This window comes from Triturus cristatus, chromosome 6 (assembly GCF_964204655.1).
Source record: "Triturus cristatus chromosome 6, aTriCri1.1, whole genome shotgun sequence".
Lineage (NCBI taxonomy): Eukaryota > Metazoa > Chordata > Amphibia > Caudata > Salamandridae > Triturus > Triturus cristatus.
The window spans coordinates 1,625,069,508-1,625,090,310 of NC_140589.1; the positions used below are offsets into that span (position 1 = coordinate 1,625,069,508).

The 20,803-nt window shown below is 50.0% G+C and overlaps 1 protein-coding gene across 2 annotated transcripts; it reads left to right on the forward strand.

Annotated features, from left to right (window-relative positions):
• The first annotated feature begins 2,006 nt into the window (after positions 1-2,006).
• Positions 2,007-16,459, forward strand: SIX2 (SIX homeobox 2). Of its 2 annotated transcripts, none has more exons than XM_085612771.1 (2): positions 2,007-3,124; positions 15,523-16,459. In XM_085612771.1, the coding sequence occupies exons 1-2, from the start codon at positions 2,565-2,567 to the stop codon at positions 15,821-15,823; spliced, it is 861 nt and encodes a 286-aa protein (XP_085468897.1). In that variant the 5' UTR covers positions 2,007-2,564; the 3' UTR covers positions 15,824-16,459. The 2 variants fall into 2 exon arrangements, with proteins under 2 accessions (XP_085468897.1, XP_085468896.1); XM_085612770.1 differs by having other exon boundaries at positions 2,013-3,130.
• Positions 16,460-20,803: the final 4,344 nt, after the last annotated feature.

The following is a 20,803-nucleotide window of genomic DNA, read 5'->3' on the forward strand; positions in this document are numbered from 1 at the left end:
TTCTGCTCTGGTCCGAGGCGCTGCGGGTATCACTCCAAGACTCTCCGTGCCTCTCCGTGCAGGGTGCACTTCTGCAGTGTTGGGGTCGAAGCCAAAGGTGCATTCCCATGCCGCCCCGGCCTGGCTCGTGTGAGGGGAATGCAGTGCTGTAAAACACACCCGCTCTTCCTACGGAGGCCCGTGACTCCCACTCACCACTACTCCAACAACAGCCTCATATTCTCCACATTAGGTCGGGGTGCACGCAGAGCCGTTCTCTGCTTGCAGACCCTTCTTCCATCACTCCCGCAGGGTGCAGCACTAGGCCAAGCTTTGCTCGTGTTCCCATTCGTCCCATCACTCCCTCGGAGTGCAGCGCCCTTCCGTGCGCCTCTCACAGACCCATTCCTTCAATAACTACCTCGTGGTGCAACACCTTTTCCTGCGCCCCTTCAGACCCCCCACTCCCTCGGGGTACAGCACCCTTAACTGCGCCTCTCACTGTCTCACTCGTGCCATCGCCCCCTCGCGCTGCAGCACCTTCCCTTCGCCTCTCACAATGAGCCTCAGCCTCCTCGCCGTCCTGCGTCCTCCCCTGCCCTCCAGCTCCGTCCGACAGACCGGACTGTCCGAGCGAGTGCAGCACTCCTGGCCCCCTCGGAGCTCCCCTGATCCGGATGTGATGCTGAGAGCAATCGCGAGGCCGCTCACGCGGCCGCCGCCGTCTCTCGGGACAGCTGCTGCATCCTGCAGGGGCAGCGCAGAGGCACCAGCTCCGCGAGCAGCAGCCCCCGGAGCCACGCGCTCGGATCGATTTCACGACACCGGATCCGACTCCGCACTCGAAGCACCCTGGGAGAAATCACAGGCACAGAGGGCAAGGGCGGGCTACCATGCACACACCATCACTAATGTAAGAAAGCGAGGGTTCCTGAGCAGAGCGGCGGTGCCATCAGCGCGCAAACTTTAAATCGCAATAACTGAGATCCTTAATAACCGAGCGGAGTTTCACGTTCAGAAGTCATTTTAAAAAGTTGGGCAATAAAAACATTTGGGGCTAAAACATGAATCTTTCTCCCTGCACGTGGATAGTATGGAGGAATGAATGTATGTATATTTATTAATATTAAAGGCTTGCACGTATCATATTTATTATTATTATGTTGCTCTTGTTGTTAATACTATTAATATTAGTCATTATTATCATTAATCGTTATTTTTTATCATTGTTGTTTTGTTGTTGATCTAATTGCTACTGCTGTGGATATTTTGTTTGTATATTCAGTGTCCATTATTAGTTATCAAAGTTTCAATTATTACCGCCATCTTCATGATTTGTTTATTTTCGATCGTATTAGCGCGAATGTTGCTCACCTGCATTCAAGCGCTTCCTACGACAGCAAGAGTGCAATAATAGCATCTGCGTTTTTTAATAGCTATCAGCCCAAACGTCCACCTGGACGGTGTTGCATTTACGAGACATGCATATTTGCATATAATTGCACAGTTGTCAGAAAAGTTTCCTTTACTGGAAGGGTACGGTAACAGCCATATCCATACATCTGCACTGGACAGTGAAACACTGAGGCGCAAAGACTGACAGATGTTTGAGTGACATCAATCAGCGTGTGGAGAAAGTTCTGCCCTCGTCCCTGGGGCGCTCTACAGCGCGGCCTGGCCTGTGAGAGGTCTGGCAGGAGCTCCGGGACAGGGCATTACCCGTTACCACAGCGCCCCCATCAGCCTTAGGAGGCGCAGCGCTCCTTGCTCTCCCCTCCGGCTGGCCGCCGGTCACGGCTCAGGTTTCCTGGCTTTGCTGCTAGTCCAGGGAGCTGTCAACCCTGGGAGGAGGGGTCCCGCCCACTCCCGGATCGGGTTCCCTTGACTGACAGCGTCTCCGCGGCAACCCCATCCCCGGCTCCCACCACCGCCTCCCGCCCGCCCCGGGGTCAGGTGTCCTACCAATCAGCGCGCGTCCGGGCCCTTCTCATGGCCGCTTAGAATAATATTATGAAAAAGCTGCTGGGGCAGCCTGAGAGAGCGAGCAGAACGCGGCACTCTGTCACCGTCAGCCCCACGCTGCCGAGAGGCTTCAAGTTAAAGGGTGGGGGTGCACTCCCAGCGCCGCTGGAACGCTGAGACAATAGACACCCAAAGTCAAGTTCCTGCGCAAGAACTTCACAAAGTTTTTCCAATTTTCCTGGTGAAGGGATTGACTTGTTTTCTAATTTTGTAAGTTTGTTGCAGCTGCATTTTAAAGATAAAGGGGAGACCGGTGCATTTTTTGAAAGGATTTTTTTCTGCATGGATTTATGACAGCTATTGTGGCTGTGAACGACAGGGGGACCCTTAAAATTGCACCCAAGGACCACTTAGCCGAGTCCGCTGGTAATCAACAAACACTACCGACCACAGATTTACTGTACTAAAGGAGAGGACAACGAGGGACTGCTATCGCTGTGTACGTCCTCACTCTCCTCCAGGTGGGACCGCTGCACCACCCGTAGAAGGAGGACTGGGAGAGCAGGGGGACGCCCCTGTGCCCCCCCACTCTGCTCCTCCGTGGCCGCGCGGGAGGGGGCGCCATGTCCATGCTGCCCACCTTCGGCTTCACCCAGGAGCAGGTGGCCTGCGTGTGCGAGGTGCTGCAGCAGGGCGGGAACATCGAGCGCCTGGGCCGCTTCTTGTGGTCGCTGCCCGCCTGCGAGCACCTGCACAAGAACGAGTCGGTGCTGAAGGCCAAGGCGGTGGTGGCCTTCCACCGCGGCAACTTCCGCGAGCTCTACAAGATCCTGGAGGCCCACCAGTTCTCGCCGCACAACCACCCCAAGCTGCAGCAGCTCTGGCTGCGGGCGCACTACGTGGAGGCCGAGAAGCTGCGCGGCCGGCCGCTGGGCGCGGTGGGCAAGTACCGGGTACGCAGGAAGTTCCCGCTGCCGCGCTCCATCTGGGACGGCGAGGAGACCAGCTACTGCTTCAAGGAGAAGTCGCGCAGCGTGCTGCGGGAGTGGTACGCGCACAACCCCTACCCGTCCCCGCGGGAGAAGCGGGAGCTGGCCGAGGCCACCGGCCTCACCACCACCCAGGTCAGCAACTGGTTCAAGAACCGGCGGCAGCGGGACCGCGCGGCGGAGGCCAAGGAGAGGTATGAGTAAGTACTTGACTCGAGTGTCTTGGGGCAGTCTGATGCCCTGTCACCCTCTACTGTCCCGTCATGCCCTGGTCTCCTGTCTTGTTCCCTGGTCCATCTCCGAGTCTCAGTCTGGTCAGCATTCGTCTGTTTGATGCCCTGGCACAGCCGCCTCCTTGTTAGACGCCCTAGCTGCTCCTGTTACCACTGAAGGTTCCCTGGTCCCTTCCTGATGCCCTGTTTTCTCCATGCTCAGTCACATGTCCAATATCTTGTCACCTGTTTGATTCCCTGGTGCCGGGCTGACCTCCTTTCTTAGCGGGGTTCCCTGTATGAATACAAAAGTTAATGCCCTGTTTCCTGCCTTGTGCCCCGGCGCACGTCTGATGCTCACGATCAGACTTGGACAGAAAATAGGCCTCAACAGCAAAATAAAAGAGGCCTCCATTAGGTATCAGATAGCTAAAAGTGTGGCCCCATTTGCAAATCAAAGCAGTTCTAAACCTGTAAAGACAGGCTGTACAAGTGTTTTGGAAGACTGCATACATTTGTGCTTGCTCCGGGCAATAGTTAAAGTAATATCAGAGAAATCAGAAAAAACGGTTGACCAGACCATTAAATAGTCCCCTAAAATCGCCTGCCACTCTGGCCTGTCAAACCAGCCCTTCCGGCACTGCCTGGTTGCCCTATCGACCAGTCCAATCTCGATGATGCTTTGCTATGGTCAGGGCCACTAGAATTATGTGATTGTGCTGGCTATGCGAATTTCGCATAACTACAGATTTGCTGCATTTGATACATATTCCATCCTTTGCCGCATATTGTGCAGGTTTTATCAAAAAAGGATTTTGTTTCTAGCTCGGATGGTTTAAAAGTTACTAAACATGCAGTGCCACGTTGCTGCATAGTGGAAGGCCCGTTGCAAAGTTTTTCTGTCCCCCTTCCTGGTGCTTATTACTATATTTGGGTATTAAACTGCTACTAATGAGGTGCAACCAATACCCAGACAGTGTTACCAAGGTCAAAAGTGACGAAATTGAAAAGTAATACTATTACAAAAGGTGCCACAATATGGCAACGTAATTTGGCTTTTTGCCGCATAATTAACTTGACCCTGCTGCATAATTAGACGTTCGCCTGCCGCATACTTCCAGTGGCCCTGGCTATAGTCTGGTTTCCTGTCTGATGCCCTGACCCCTCTACAATGGCTTGTATGAAGTGTTCCTATGTGTGACACCGTGGCACACTCCCCATGCCCTGTAAGATTGCATGTCCCATATCTGACGCCCTAGTCCCTCCTCAGTGCTCTGTGTGATGTCTTGTCCCCTGCCTGGAGCTTCTACCCCGCCTGGTTCATTGACTGATGTAATGTCCCTTGCTGAGGCCCTGCCCTCTGTCTGATGGACACTCCCCTCCCTGGTGCAATTGTCCCTGTCTGGTTTCCTGTCTGCGGTGTTTCACCAATCTGGCTCTCGTTTACCCATCAGCTACCCTTGACGTGTCTGACACCCTGTCCTCTGTCTGGCACCAGCCTTGTGCTCGTTTTACCCATTAGTTACCTTGACCTGTCTGGCACCCTGTCTCCTGGTGCTCTATTACCCAATGCTACCCTAGACTTGTCTGGTACCGTGTCCTCTGTCTGGCAGCAGCCTGCTTCTCGTTTTACCCATCTTCTATCCTGACTTATCTGGTACCCTGTCTCCTGCGTAGCACCGGCCTAGTGTTCCTTTACCCATCTGCTATCCTGACTTCTCTGGTACCCTGTCTCCTGCGTAGCACCGGCCTGGTGTTCCTTTACCCATCTGCTATCGTGGTCTTGTCTGGTACCCTGTCTCCTGCGTAGCACCGGCCTAGTGTTCCTTTACCCATCTGCTATCCTGACTTCTCTGGTACCCTGTCTCCTGCGTAGCACCGGCCTAGTGTTCCTTTACCCATCTCCTATCCTGACTTCTCTGGTACCCTGTCTCCTGCGTAGCACCGGCCTGGTGTTCCTTTACCCATCTGCTATCGTGGTCTTGTCTGGTGCCCTGTCTCCTGCGTAGCACCGGCCTGGTGTTCCTTTACCCATCTGCTATCCTGACTTGTCTGGTACCCTGTCTCCTGCGTAGCACCGGCCTGGTGTTCCTTTACCCATCTGCTATCCTGACTTGTCTGGTGCCCTGTCTCCTGCGTAGCACCGGCCTGGTGTTCCTTTACCCATCTGCTATCGTGGTCTTGTCTGGTGCCCTGTCTCCTGCGTAGCACCGGCCTGGTGTTCCTTTACCCATCTTCTATCCTGACTTGTCTGGTACCCTGTCTCCTGCGTAGCACCGGCCTAGTGTTCCTTTACCCATCTGCTATCCTGACTTGTCTGGTACCCTGTCTCCTGCGTAGCACCGGCCTGGTGTTCCTTTACCCATCTTCTATCCTGACTTGTCTGGTACCCTGTCTCCTGCGTAGCACCGGCCTAGTGTTCCTTTACCCATCTGCTATCCTGACTTGTCTGGTACCCTGTCTCCTGCGTAGCACCGGCCTGGTGTTCCTTTACCCATCTGCTATCCTGACTTGTCTGGTACCCTGTCTCCTGCGTAGCACCGGCCTGGTGTTCCTTTACCCATCTGCTATCCTGACTTGTCTGGTGCCCTGTCTCCTGCGTAGCACCGGCCTGGTGTTCCTTTACCCATCTGCTATCCTGACTTGTCTGGTGCCCTGTCTCCTGCGTAGCACCGGCCTGGTGTTCCTTTACCCATCTGCTATCGTGGTCTTGTCTGGTGCCCTGTCTCCTGCGTAGCACCGGCCTGGTGTTCCTTTACCCATCTGCTATCCTGACTTGTCTGGTACCCTGTCTCCTGCGTAGCACCGGCCTGGTGTTCCTTTACCCATCTGCTATCGTGGTCTTGTCTGGTGCCCTGTCTCCTGCGTAGCACCGGCCTGGTGTTCCTTTGCCCATCTGCTATCGTGGTCTTGTCTGGTGCCCTGTCTCCTGCGTAGCACCGGCCTGGTGTTCCTTTACCCATCTGCTATCCTGACTTGTCTGGTGCCCTGTCTCCTGCGTAGCACCGGCCTGGTGTTCCTTTACCCATCTGCTATCGTGGTCTTGTCTGGTGCCCTGTCTCCTGCGTAGCACCGGCCTGGTGTTCCTTTACCCATCTGCTATCGTGGTCTTGTCTGGTGCCCTGTCCTCTGTCTGAGGTTGGTTTCTGCCCCCTGTTATACCTGATGGCTTTTGCCTTTCTTGCTCCGCCGCCCCTTCCTAGAGACAGTCTCTGCCTGGGGGCTTTCACTTTGTCTGGCGGCCCCTGTGTAATGCTCTCTTCGCCCATGCACTAGCTGGTGCCATATTTGTTTATCCAGTCCCGTTCAAACGCCCTTTTTGTTGCCTGCCCTCCTGGCAGGCGCCTGCCTGAGACCCGAGGCCCAGTTTAACGCCTCCCACCTTTTGGGTGCAAATCTATGCTTGCCTATGCCTCTGACGTTCACACGTTGACGCTCAAGTGTGTCTGTTTCTTAGATCCGCTTTCACTCTCAAGACTCCTTTTTTCTAAGAAGGTTTGTCGGGGACACGTTGGAATCCATCTTGGTTCCGATTCTGTACGTATTAATAACACATCAAAAGTATTAAAGAAAACAATTTCATGTCCTGCGAGACTCTGTGGCGTTTTCCTGTGTGTTCGTGTGTGGCTCCATCTTGACTGGGTCAAACGGACATTGAGCCCCAGCGCTTTGGATGAAGGCACGTGGGTCCACACAGTGGAACACGACCTTTTATCCTGGCTCTAGGCCCCCCTCCACCCCGGTCTACTTCCATCGTTGCTTCCGCGCTGTACCGTGCCTCGCGTGAGGTGTTCAGCCTGTCTCCATTGACACCAGGAACGGCAGTTTGCAAGTAGCAGATTGCAGGGTGGTGCTGCCAGAATGCCAGGCCTGCGACCTTCGGACACCTACTAGGGGGCGCTGTTGACATGTGCCTCGACCCCGGACCTCTTTATCTTACTCACACCTACTGCTCTTCCGCAGCCGTCCCTGCATCCTAACTATGGGCGGTGTGCAGCGTTCAAGCTGAACACGATAAGCCCCAAATCACATGCAGCTGCTGCATGATGTAAGCACTATTGTTTACATCTGCTGTCATTACTTCCGAGAACAGGAACACTACTGCACGGAAAGTGGCTGTTACTCCTGCACGACCCGTGCTCACAAAGGACGCACTTCACAGTTTAAAACTGGCAGTAGGGACACTGAGCCTAATGCACACTACTGACAGTATTTACGCAGCCAATCTATACTTCATTAAGCGCAGCACTTACTTCAGCCACAGTGGCCTGCGCCGCATCTGTAGTCACCTATACTGAGCGCAACGCACACTGCGCCTGAGCCACTCTGAGCGCAATACAGACCCTACACACTGTGGCCTGCGCCGCATCTGTACTGTCACCTATACTGGGCACGACGCACACTGTGCCTGAGCCACTCTGAGCGCAGTACAGACCCTGCACACTGTGGCCTGCGCCGCATATGTACAGTCACCTATACTGGGCACGACGCACACTGCGCCTGGGCCACTCTGAGCGCAATACAGACCCTGCACACTGTGACCTGCGCCGCATCTGTACTGTCACCTATACTGGGCGCAACGCACACTGCGCAGGATCTACGCTGAGCTCAGTCCACGACATAAAATATGCGGCCCAGTACCACAATTATTCTGTATTTAACTGTTGCCCTACAGCAGACGTTGTTAGTCTCCAGCAGCATTTGTAGGCGCCCCGAGTCCTGTCATGTTCGCGCTGATACATTTTTCATAAAGTAGGTTTTTCCCGGTTGAGCTCATGATCCAGTTTATGAGCAGAACACACGTGCGCGTGCTCCTTCGTGTGTGCTGTGTCTGCTCCCGTTTCACGTACGAAGGGCGTCCTGGGTTACGTTAATTCTGCTCTCCCTGGTTGTCTCTGGCCTGGCTTCCTGCTTCGCCTGGATCCACAGTCCGTCTCGCGCCGCCTCGATAGTCTGTCCATTCCACTGAGAGGGAGAAACCACTTTTCATTGCAGTTATTTCAAAAACGATTTGAAACGCTGTAGGGTTGAAATCCCGAGTCTCCCAAATGATTTCTAGAGCCAGTACTGTTATGGAGTGCTCTTTCGATCCGACCCCATTTTAGGGTACACCAGTGTTTTGCAGGTTTTCCTTTCTTGACTCCAGGCTGTCAGAATGGCTTGGGGTGATTTACCTCCATTTTGCGCTGGGTTTGTATCATAAAAGTGAGGCTACCAGCACAGATTGATTTTTTAATTATTTTTTTCTTTCTGGAAAAGTGACCAAGATAGCATCAAGTGGGCATTATATGGGCGTGCCTATGCACTCACTCATCATTTTTTAGGCAAAACACTATTTACCAAAAATGTGAGACAAGGATTTGTGCACAAATATTACTCCTTTGGAAAAACGCGTTAAACAGAAATGTTTTCATTTCTTCTTTCCTTTCTGACTGTGCATGTGTGCTCCACTGTACACCACACATGCAAAGTTGGAAAAGTTTTAGAAGTTGTCTAAGCAAAGTTTTTTGCACTGTTAAGTAACGCTGCCTGCTGGTACAGGGCAGCAAAATTCTGCAGGCGCTAGGGAGAGGGGAGGGGAGAGGCATATTAGTAGCCTCGTGCATTCAGTGCCACTTGGGCGCCCCCGTTATAGTACGATTCTAAGCACTAGCACTGCCTCTGGGCCCGTAGATGCCTGGTTATGGTGGACTTTACAGAGAGAGCCGAAGCACCCGCTTGCAACCAATCACCCGGAGGGAGCGTACGATAAGCACACACGCAGAAAGCGCGCAACCATCGAGGGAAGGGCAAATAAACCGTCCGCAGACAGGGATGAATTAATGACGCGCAAAAGCCAAAACGTTTATGGGGACATCCGTGCATCGCAATAACAAACACCCGAGTGTCCAAGTGAAAAAAATAAAACGAACTAAAACAAAAAAGAACAGTGGTCAGGCACAAATTGTGCAATACAAACTCCACAAAGACAGCGGGAGGTACACCGTCGGTAGGCATGAGATAGTAAGTAGGATTTGAAGAAGTTAATAAGAAAACTGTTTCTAACATCTGAGAAGCTTAAAAAGGGGGGGGGGGGGTGGGATAGAAAACACGACAATAACTGGCAAATGAATATGCAATATATAGCGCCTGAAATAGAGTGTCGTTTGCTAAACTGAGTGATGACTACTTGACTGCCTATTTTTTAGCTCTTCATGTGTCCCTGCTGGTCCCTTAGCCCCCTTACTTAAGGCGCTCTAAAATGCCATACGAGCGGCGGCCGACATCACAGAAACCGCCAGTCACTAAACAAAGCCACATAAGTAAACAGGGACATCTGCAAACCAAAATCCGTTTTCTGTCGCTCTTTCCAGGAGTACCTGGTGGTTTCCCGCAGTGAAACAACACAGCAGGGAGCCTTCCATCTTTTGCTTACAGTGGGTGGGGGGAGGCGGCAGATGCATTCTGAGCCACTGGTTGGAGCTCAGCGTTTTTCAGGCGTTTCTTACTTCTGCGAAAATATAAGTCGGTTCACGTCTTCATTGTTGAGACCTGTCATTTCATGTGTCCTTAAGTTAGCATTAACTGATAAAAATGCTTGTCCATGCCTATTTCGATATATATCCACCGTCACTATATACGACATTAACAAAACAAAAAAATGAAACAATTAATAATCCACAAACTTAAAAGGTAAAAAGGTTTTTGGCAGTTTTTACCTACAGGGCCTCTTCACTGGAAAGTACCGTGATTAATGGCTGACACACCAATCAACCAATTAGCGTCTTGGGCGAGTCTTGGAAAGTTCGACTTCCTGGAAGGGTGTGGCCTACATCATGGTCGGCCTTCCTCATTCTAAGAACTAAACATAGGTACACGGGAACGGATAAACATGTAATTGTTTCTTTTTGCTCGGTGCATCAAAGTTCTACTTCTAGACTACCACTCTTCCGGGATGGAAGGCCCGCTGCGCTGACCTGGAAGTGGTTGTCTGAGTTAGGGTCGTCAGATCCTGCAGTTGACCTTCATTACCAGCCTTAGGGACAGGTTACTATGAACTCGACATGGTTGTCCCTCGTTTGGCTGGTTCGCCCTGACAGAAATTCCTCATTGCCTGTGTCTGAGAGTAAACGTCAGAGAGCAACACTCCCCGTTGTACGGTATACGTATTAAGTCTCCCTCTGAGGGGCAGGTTAGCTTTCACCCGGAAGTGGATGTAATGGGTTCGACGGATTAGACTATTAATACGTCCTTGATTTTTCGTGTTTTAGAATATTCAAAGGAGAAAACTCTGCTGCTCCAGGGAGTGCAACAACTCCCCCTAGAGGTGCAGGTTAGAGCGATTGTGTGTGGTTTGGTGAACAACACTTGGAACTTCAACTGTCGCTGAAGGGGAAGATTAGCGATGACCCGGAAATGGTTTTGGTGAGATTGGTGTATAGACTTGAGAGGCGGTCAGCTGTCAGCATTTGAGTTTAAGCCACATAGAACACATTGCAGCCCACGGAATAAACTGTCCCTATAAGGACAAGTTAGCTCTGACCCGGAAGGGGTAGTGGCAAATTTGATGTTTTCGACCTGTCAGGACGGCCCAATGCTCTGTTTGACAGGGAGTGTTGAGGATGCGTCACTGAGGTTCCCTTGTATACTTGAAAGACCCCACACGTGCCCCCGTACTGCTTTCCTACAGCAATTTGCAGCAAAACATAAACATCAGGTTATAAACCCCATACAATAGTTAAATATACAGCGCGTTTAAAACTATACTGAAGTGTCTGGTGAAAGCAGTGCCGCGGAGCTAGGCTGCTGGAGGCCTGCGCGTGCTTCCTCGAAAGCCTGTCACATATACACTGCTTTCATGACACGGGCCTCGTCAAAGTTCAGAACGTATCTATTCGGCTTTAAGCAACTCTAAAAGCCACCGATTGGCAGTCGAAAGAGGCCCCCTTGTTTCTCCACCATATCCATAGACTGTGGGGGAAGCTGAGACCCGGCACGCGGCCTGGGGGAGTTTATGGGCCTACAGAGTTGCATTACGGTGTCCAGTAATGACACACACCCGTCTTGTCATAAAAGTTTATCGAGAACAATTGACGAATTCACGGGTACTGGCAGTCCGTATGAGCAGATGAATGTGATCCGGGCTGTGATGTGTTGATCTATTGAACTGTGCAAATAACACCGACCCAATGCTTTTCAACGGCGACACTTTACCGTGCTTTGTGGACACGTCACACAAGACAAACAAAAAAGGAGGCATTGCGTTGTAAACGGAACGCGGTCGCTGCTGCCAGAAACCTCTGGTTGGGTCATCGCCGGGTTAGCGATGCGACGGCTATGTAATTATCACGCCCCTAGTTAAGCAGAATGTATATTTAGCGAAAATTACACAGTTAACATAGGTCATTCCCGGGGCCGCTGACACCTGCGGTGATATACAGCTAGTTAGGGCCAACTGAGTCATCAATTCTTCTCGGGTCTGTAAATGACCATTAAATTGGGTAATGGCGATATATGATATATCGGGGTTAGAAACGGCAGGAGTGCGTCATGAAGCAACGCGGCATCCGGTACACGCTGGCGGTACTATCTTCATGCCACAGCGGGGGCCGCCTGGGGTATGTTTACCTGGGATGCTAACAGCCATTGCACATATCAAAGGCTCTATTTCCAGGGTGCTGTCGAGCGCGTGCACTCGAGGCCACTTACCGGATGGGCGCTCCTCTTTCTAATACTGCCCTCGCGCTATTCACTGTGCGCTGAGGTGACTTGCCAATCTAACACCGGCTGCTGTTCTGAGACGCGCACAAAAGTGTTACATGCAATAATATATGTATCTGGGTATAAATGTGGGTTAATGGCTCAGAGCGACAGTAAACTAATGAAGTACAGGAAATACGGGGAGGCGAAACCACAGAGAAACAGAGGAAATAGAACACATGCATGTGGATGTAAATTTGGAATTACACGATTATTAAAACAACCAGCTAAACCCCCCCCCCGCCCCCCCCCCCCACCATCTAAACAAAGTTAGTAAAACCGCAAATAAAACTCTTTGCGAAAACAGTTAACAAGAAACCCTCAACTACGAACCACCTGACCACAAAAAAATAATAGAATACAAAAACTGAACCAATAGGCGCGGGACAAATAATTCCACTGACAATAGAAACTTGTAAAACAATCCCTGGTCAATAAAACCGGGAACTGTAAACCAGATCGGAGCCGCAGAAAGCACCAAACCTGAGGCTTTGGTGCTTGCGTTTCCCAGACTGGCCACTGCCCCGAGCCGCTGTTCGGAGCTGGCAGTACGGAGGGGCAAACCTTGGGCATTGGTGCTTGCGTGTCCTGGGACTGGCCAGTGCACAGAGCCGCTGTTCGGAGCAGGCACTACGGAGGGGCAAACCTTGGGCATTGGTCCTTGCGTGTCCCGGGACTGGCCACTGCCCCGAGCCGCTGTTCGGAGCTGGCAGTACGGAGGGGCAAACCTTGGGCATTGGTGCTTGCGTGTCCTGGGACTGGCCAGTGCACAGAGCCGCTGTTCGGAGCAGGCACTACGGAGGGGCAAACCTTGGGCATTGGTCCTTGCGTGTCCCGGGACTGGCCACTGCCCCGAGCCGCTGTTCGGAGCTGGCAGTACGGAGGGGCAAACCTTGGGCATTGGTGCTTGCGTGTCCTGGGACTGGCCGGTGCACAGAGCCGCTGTTCGGAGCAGGCAGTACGGAGGGGCAAACCTTGGGCATTGGTGCTTGCGTGTCCTGGGACTGGCCGGTGCACAGAGCCGCTGTTCGGAGCAGGCAGAACGGAGGGGCAAACCTTGAACATTGGTGCTTGGGTTCCCGTATCTGGCCAGTGTCCAGAGCCGCTGTTCGGAGCAGGCAGTACGGAGGGGCAAACCTTGGGCTTTGGTGCTTGGGTTCCCGTGACTTGTCCGTACCCAGAGCTGCTGTTCGGAGCAGGCACTACGGAGGGGCAAACCTTGGACATTGGTGCTTGCGTGTCCTGGGACTGGCCGGTGCACAGAGCCGCTGTTCGGAGCAGGCAGTACGGAGGGGCAAACCTTGGGCATTGGTGCTTGCGTGTCCTGGGACTGGCCGGTGCACAGAGCCGCTGTTCGGAGCAGGCAGTACGGAGGGGCAAACCTTGGGCATTGGTGCTTGCGTGTCCTGGGACTGGCCGGTGCACAGAGCCGCTGTTCGGAGCAGGCACTACGGAGGGGCAAACCTTGGGCATTGGTCCTTGCGTGTCCGGGATTGGCCACTGCCCCGAGCCGCTGTTCGGAGCTGGCAGTACGGAGGGGCAAACCTTGGGCATTGGTGCTTGCGTGTCCTGGGACTGGCCAGTGCACAGAGCCGCTGTTCGGAGCAGACAGTACGGAGGGGCAAACCTTGGGCATTGGTGCTTGCGTGTCCCGGGACTGGCCGGTGCACAGAGCCGCTGTTCGGAGCAGGCAGTGCGGAGGGGCAAACCTTGGACATTGGTGCTTGCGTGTCCCGGGACTGGCCGGTGCACAGAGCCGCTGTTCGGAGCAGGCAGTGCGGAGGGGCAAACCTTGGACATTGGTGCTTGGGTTCCCGTAGCTGGCCAGTGCCCAGAGGCGTGTTTGACTACTCCCTCAAGGGCATTGAATGACCCGACACCGGTCCCGGTCAGCCACTGGGAAGAGCACGTCCCTTGATGACGTCAACGCTCCTCTCTACTGCGCGGCAAAGATCACAGATCTATCACATTTGCGGTTATTCAGATGACTAGGCGTCTCTGTTTAATTCAAAATAGTCTCTAAATACCTGACGAGGAAATATATTGTATAGTGGTTAGGTTAACAAACCCTGTAGGCGCACATTAACTTATTTTGGGAAGTCGGTGGCCGTGCAATTTCTTCTCCAAATGAGTTCAGGAGTAGTACCCCACTCGCCCCCATTCTGAAGGTCACTGCACTTAATTCCTCGAATAATCGTCACACTATAGAACCGAATATATTTAACAGAAAGCACTTCCTGAATTTGCACTTTTTTATTATGGAATTCGGTCAAATGAATGTTTGGTTATTTGGTAGACTGCCGTCGACCTGTTCAGCAAGAAAAGTTAAACGCCATCCATCAGATATGAATGCCCTTTTCCCACGGCTCGCCCTCCCCCTTATTTTCACATTTCCTCTGCAGCAGTTGTCCACGTTTGCTTGTCTTTACCTGCTCCTCGTTATTCCTTATCCTGCTTCTTTGTGATTTCCAACCCTGCTTCCTTTTAGTATGTAACTCTAGAGGTTTTTTGCTTCTCCCCATCTCTAAATGTATTGCGTGTTTAGCCTCGTCAGTGGCCCCTTTTCCCTTCTGCGTTTTCAGTATGCGTCTCTTCTCTACTCTCCCGACTAAACATCCCATGTGCCTCCAATCTGTTTTCGTGCCTATTCCTCTGAGGTTTTTCGGTATTTCTCGTGTTTTTTGCCTTTCTACGTTTTTCTCTATGCGGTTCTCTTTTGTTCTGCTATGTTTCAGACTCTTCGTCTGCTGATTTTTCACGGTTTCCGTCTGTCCGCGTGTCTCTCCCTGTCCTGCGTTTTCAGCATGTCCGTGTCTCTTCCTCTGCAGGTTTCAGCCTCTTGCTGTGTCTCTTTTTGTACAGTGTGTGCCGCCTGCTAGTGGCTGTAGCTCTTCAGTGGTTTCAGTGTGGCCACCCTCTCCCCTGTTTTGAGTACGTTTGTGTCTCTGACTCTGTCGCTCCCCTTTTTCTCACTCGAATGTCTCTGTCCCTTCCATTGCTGTGATTTCAGACTGCCCGTCGCTCTCCTATGTTTAATATCTGTGTGTCTCTTCCTCTTCTACTCTTTAATTATGTTGTGTCTCTTTCACTGCTGTGATTTCAGACTGCCCCTCGCTCTCGTGTTTTTTAATATCTGTGTCTCTTCCTCTTCACCCCTCCTACTCTTTCATTCTGTTGTGTGTCTCTTCCATTGCTGTGATTTCAGCCTTTTTCTCTGCATCCTCTGTGTTTATGGCCCAGTGGCTTTGGTTGCTCTCTTTCGGTTCTCTTTTAGTCATTTTCCGGGCTTCGGCTGCATGGTTTCTGGCTGCTCTTGCGTCTGTCCCTACTGCTCCTTTTTCAGTCTGTTCACGTGTCTCTTCCTGTGCTGTAGTTTTAGCCTGGTTCATATAACCCTCTCTGCTCATGTTCGAACTTTTTACCCCTTCTATTGATGTACTCTCCTTACAGTGTGTTGCTCTGTCATTTATATTCTCACATCTCTTAGCCTGCTGCTCAGTGTTTTCTCAGTTTCTGCTTTCTGTTTCTGTTGCCCTGCATCCAGTCCTGTCACCCCCACCTCTCTGCCCCTGTGGTTTTGTCCATTGTGAGCCTCCGTGCCAGACACAGACAGTAACGTCTCTGCCCATTTTCCTCTACAGGGAGAACAGCGAGAACTCCAACAGCCACAACGCCTTATCGTCCTCCATGAACTGCAAAAATAAGACAGTTTTGGGGAGTTCCGATGAGGAAAAGACGCCCCTGGGAACCCCGGAGCACCGGTCCTCGAGCCCGGCCATGATGCTCTCCTCGAACCCTGGTCTGCACCCCCTGCATGGCATGGGACACCCCCAGGGCCCTAGTGCCATCCCCGTGCCCGGACCAGACCCCATGCACCACCACACTTTACAGGACTCCATCTTGAACCCCATGTCCTCCAACCTGGTGGACCTCGGACCCTAATAGGAGCCCCTGGGGACTCCTGGAAAGAGCGAGGAGGGATCCTGATTGGACAATGGCAGCGTCCGGCTGGCTGGATGAATGGATGAATGGATGGATGGTATGCGGTAGGCAATGAACTGCGGAAGTGGAGTACGTGCAAAGGCAGGTCGAAGGCTGTTTTTTGGTGGATTCACTACACAGCATACGTGCTGGGAGCTGCGAACTTCTCTGTAGCCTTGTCACGTTTTAATGTTACATGTACGTTGCCAATATGCCTGTAGCAAAATACACTCAGGCCATACATATTTGGGACACCAGGCGGACAAGGTGTAATAATTCACTCCTATATCGCAGGTATATATTTTAAGTTTACAGGACTCAGCAGCAAGTCGCAGGAGCACCGCGAAAGATGCAGCTCCGGGTGTGCCCTGTGCCAGTCGGGTCCGAGCATTTGCCCGCTGCTATCTGATAGTACCCTGGCACTGTGCAGTCACCTATAGCTGGACGCTGACACGACCCCTTCCTCTACAATTGCGACCAAAAGCTGCAGAGCGAACCACCAGTCACTAAATGTCTTCTTCTTTGTTTATATTGTGTGAATACATTCTTTGGAAATATTTCTGCTTTTATTTTATAATAAAATATTGAAATAAAATAATACAGCACATGGACGTATTTAATGTGACAAAGAGCTTGAGGGAAAACGGCAGTTAGTGCACAAAATCACTTAAAAACATAACCACACCTTTGTTTTTTGCCGTTAATACACTTTGGTAAGCTATTTTTTTAAAAACATTTTTTTACAGCTGCCTGACTTTGTCTCTCCATTCCTGAAGTGAAGTGATTGGACTAATTGTTTTTACTGTTTTAAAAATATACGAGCACGTACATATCTTCACTGGAGTTTGAATACAATTGTAATCCGAGCGCAAGGCTCACAACGCTGTGTACAGTTTTACGTAGTTTCCTAATATTCGCCATTTTGCCATGTAGACTGCTGGTCACATTGTGATGTGTAATAATACAGATCAGAGCAGGACAAAACCAGCAAGAGGCTGTAGCCCACCGTCCCCCGGCATATTTAATTCAGATAATATATTTCATGGCTGTGATCAAGTGCCTCTCCTCCAGGGCAGTGTGGGATTTCCGAAATTCGCTTTGCATATCCTGTGTCAAGAAAGAACAAAACGCCAAGCCCCCATTCAGAAGTATTGCGAGAAACCAAGGAGGCTGGCCTAAAAGAAAATGTCTCCCACAAAATAATTTCTGTTTGCGGTAGTCTCCGTGAGAATAAATGTGCGAATTTTCCTATATTTCATGGAAATAAAAAGTCGCGCAGGCCAACTCTTCTCCCACCTCATGTGGCACTGTCAACAACCAGCACTTCGACATTTCAATATTTATAAGGTTTCCCTCTCAGACAACCAGTCTCTCCACGGAGACTAGAAAAGTATGCACTGTCAGCTCCTGGAAACCTGTGTTTTGTGTATGGTAATAGTGTGAGAACCGCCAGTAGGCATTCATTTTGTCACTGACTTTGTTTACAGAAGCAACACCACGGAACCCGCTTTGTCAGCAGCCGAGACACACCTCTGGTGTTAGGGAAGCCTAAACGGATATTTTTACGTTGTTGTTTTACTTCTGGTGGAGCTATAAAAGCGGACATTTTAGGATCTGACATCCATTGCTTAACCTTACTGAGCGTCCAGTTGTAAACAACAGAAATCTCGCGATAAGATGACACTTCCTAGCTGTGTAGCTATCATGAGATTCTGAACAACCACCAGCGTCCATTCTATCGCGTGATCTCCGAGGAGACAGTTTGAGTAATAAGGGCATACTCAAGGAGAAAAGTGGCAACTGACAAAACAGAGCCCTTTAGAACTGACTCGTGCACAAACTTTAATTACTAAAAGCTGTGAATACCTCTATCTCACATAGGGTTGTTATGTATTCAGCGCTGCCCCCCCCCCCCTCCCACCACCACCACACACACACACACACACTCGGAAGGTTAGAGAAGGTTTCAACATGAGGTCTATTTTGACACACAGAGAACAAAGCCCTCTCAAAATTGCTAGTCATAAACAACAGTCTGGGGCCCTTCTCAGCTCAACCCCACATCATTCCATCTTAACATCATCAGAATCCATAAAAGTAACCCGATGAAGTGAAGTAAATATAAATACGACGGCTCAACTCATATTTGCACTATCATCTTTTGTGCACAAAACATAGCCTCCATAAAATCATAACATTAATTGAAGATGGGATGAACAGAGGGAACAACACAGGTAATCCTGCATTCCAAAGGTAAGCGTTCAGTGTGTTAAAGTCGTTTTGTCTCACTTTTCTTGGACAAAACCACCTTTGAAATATTCTAGCTTTGCACTTTCTCTAAAGGTACTCAGATCACAATATTGTGTTGTCATTTGTAGTGCCCCAAACTTTTTGACCCAATGATGACACACACCATGAAGCTTCACTGTTCCAAGATGCCCCAGACATATTCCCGTCTTCCTGATTCCCTTTTCTGAGGTTGTAGATTTAACAGGCCCTGTCCCAGGATTCTGCATTTGAGGGTTTGCCTTCAGATGGACCCTCAAGGCATAAGAGGTTTTTTTGGGACGGGTAAGGGCACATTTACTATCATAAATCCAAACCTAGAATGTTTGGGGGAAATTCAAATTTCTCCCAAAAGTCCAGGAGGCTTATTTACTATTCAAACTATGGTCCTTAAATATTGAGGAGAAAGCTAAATATATCCTAACATTTTGAGAAACGTTTGAAATGTTGTAATTTTGCATTGCCGGCAAATGGTGCCCTGAGAATTAGTGCTGATTGATTGATTGATTGATTGATTAGTGCTGAAAGCAAAAACTAGGAGCATAGGAAGCCCACGAAGATGATTGCGGAGTGATCACACATAAACACTAGCTTTGTGGTGAGCTGCTGTTTTAGACATTGCCCTTTCTCCATTTTTGACAAACTTGACAAGTATCAGGCAGGACAATTGGCTCTGCCTAGTGCCCACTCTGGGCACAGATACAGAACGTGCCCTGTGCACATGACCTGCTGAGCACATCTTAAGGCCATGCCTGACGGATCCTGGGAACAGATTATTTCTGAGTATAGGACATTGCACAGTGCACAGTGTCTGCTAAGCATAGTAATGCCCAGTTTTTTCTGCAGGCAGGGGTCTTTTGCTGCAGGGCATGTCGAAAGTGCAGGAACTGTGAATACGGGGGTGCTATGCTACCATATCTACCCATTAATTGTGAAAATCATTTTTATAGGGTTGTTGTCATAGTTCTACTGTCTTATCAACAGTGGTTATGCAGGAACAATGCCACACTTACACATGATTTTGTTTCCATAGTTCAGAGAAATGACATTATCCCCATGAATGAAGGATCTCTACGAAAAACGACAAAGTATTACATTAACCTACACCATACAGCAATATTTTATAGTGTTATTTGTAAAACTTTTTTGTTTTTGTTTCAAAAGCCATGAAATAAAAAAAAATGACAAAAGAAAACATTATGGATGTTTGGTGACATTTACTAATCATAGTTCCACATGGTTAAATATTATGTCACGAGAAATTCACATTTAAATTTGATTTATATATTTACTAGGCCTCCACAGGCCTCCACGGAACTCCGTAAAGTCCTGGAAAAACTCAGCCGCGCTCCGTGGAGTTTTGCCGGCAGAGGAGTCTGTTATGTCGCGCTGCTCGCACTGATTTTTAGCACCGAGAGTTTGTCCCGCACTGTACGGCACTACCTGTCGCGCCTGAGGGTGCTGCTGTTTTCTTCCCTCAGGTAGACATTCTTCTTGAGAGGCAGCTTCCTCAAGGCGAGCAGCAGATTTCTCAACACAAGCGGTCCCAACCTGCCGTGATTGCCTGTGTTGAAAAATCTCTCTGGGAGGAGGTCTAGTACGTGATTTTTCTCATGAGCGCTCGCCAACTTAACGTTGGTGAGACGCTTGAGAGAAAAAAACTCCGCTCCGCATCACTTCGCAGAGTTTTTGGGAACCCCGCACTTCGCACGGATTAGACAAAGCTCAGTGAACTCTGCCAGTGGAGCGTACACCTTCGCCCACCCCTAATAATGACCCAGTACTGGAATGCCACCGTTGGTCTTACTGCACTTAGAAAAGGAAGTTAACAACCTTTTGAGCAATCTGGCATGTGGATGGCTGGTGACATGCTATCAGCACTGTGAAAAAGAGGAAAAAGTCTTGTTGCTGAGTACGGGTCTTTTTCGCTGCGTTTTTTTAAATGTCTACGACTTCTCACGTTGAAAGCTTCAGAATTTAAAGAGAATGCATGAACGGGAAGTGCTACTCCCTGCCAATTTGAAGAATCTTGTATGAAACCATAATACAAATTTAACCTAATTTATCCTTCTTATGTGTAGACTTATAGGGGGTCACATAGAGTCAGTAATGATTTAATTAATGATGCCATTTGAGATGTCATCAGTGATGTCATCAATGATGTCACAGAATGGGAACTAATGCTTTCTTTAAGATTGTGTTATACCTAGGTTTCCATGGGTCTAAAGGTTGCTCTTATCTAGAAATGTCAGGTTCATATCAATCTGAAGAAACTGAACCTATACTTGAAGTAAACAAAATTCAAGATGGAATTGGTAAAGCAGATAACTCTCATAATAAGCTCAGCGGAATGGATGATGGCTTTGGGTTCAGGGATGCATACCCTAAAGTTGCACTTTTTCCTCTTCACTAGAAATACCTAAGATTTGGTGTGCAAGGTCATCGCTGGCAATTTTTAGTACTTCCATTCGGGCCAACAACCTACCCAGTGGTACTCATGAAGGTGTTAGCAGCAATTGTAGCTCTCCTTCACAACAAAGGGATCCTGGAGCATTCCCACTCCGATGATTGGTTGATTCATTCATTAATAAGCATGCTTCAAGAGCATACAGAGATAATTTCTCAAGTTCTGACTGATCATCATTAGAAAGTGGT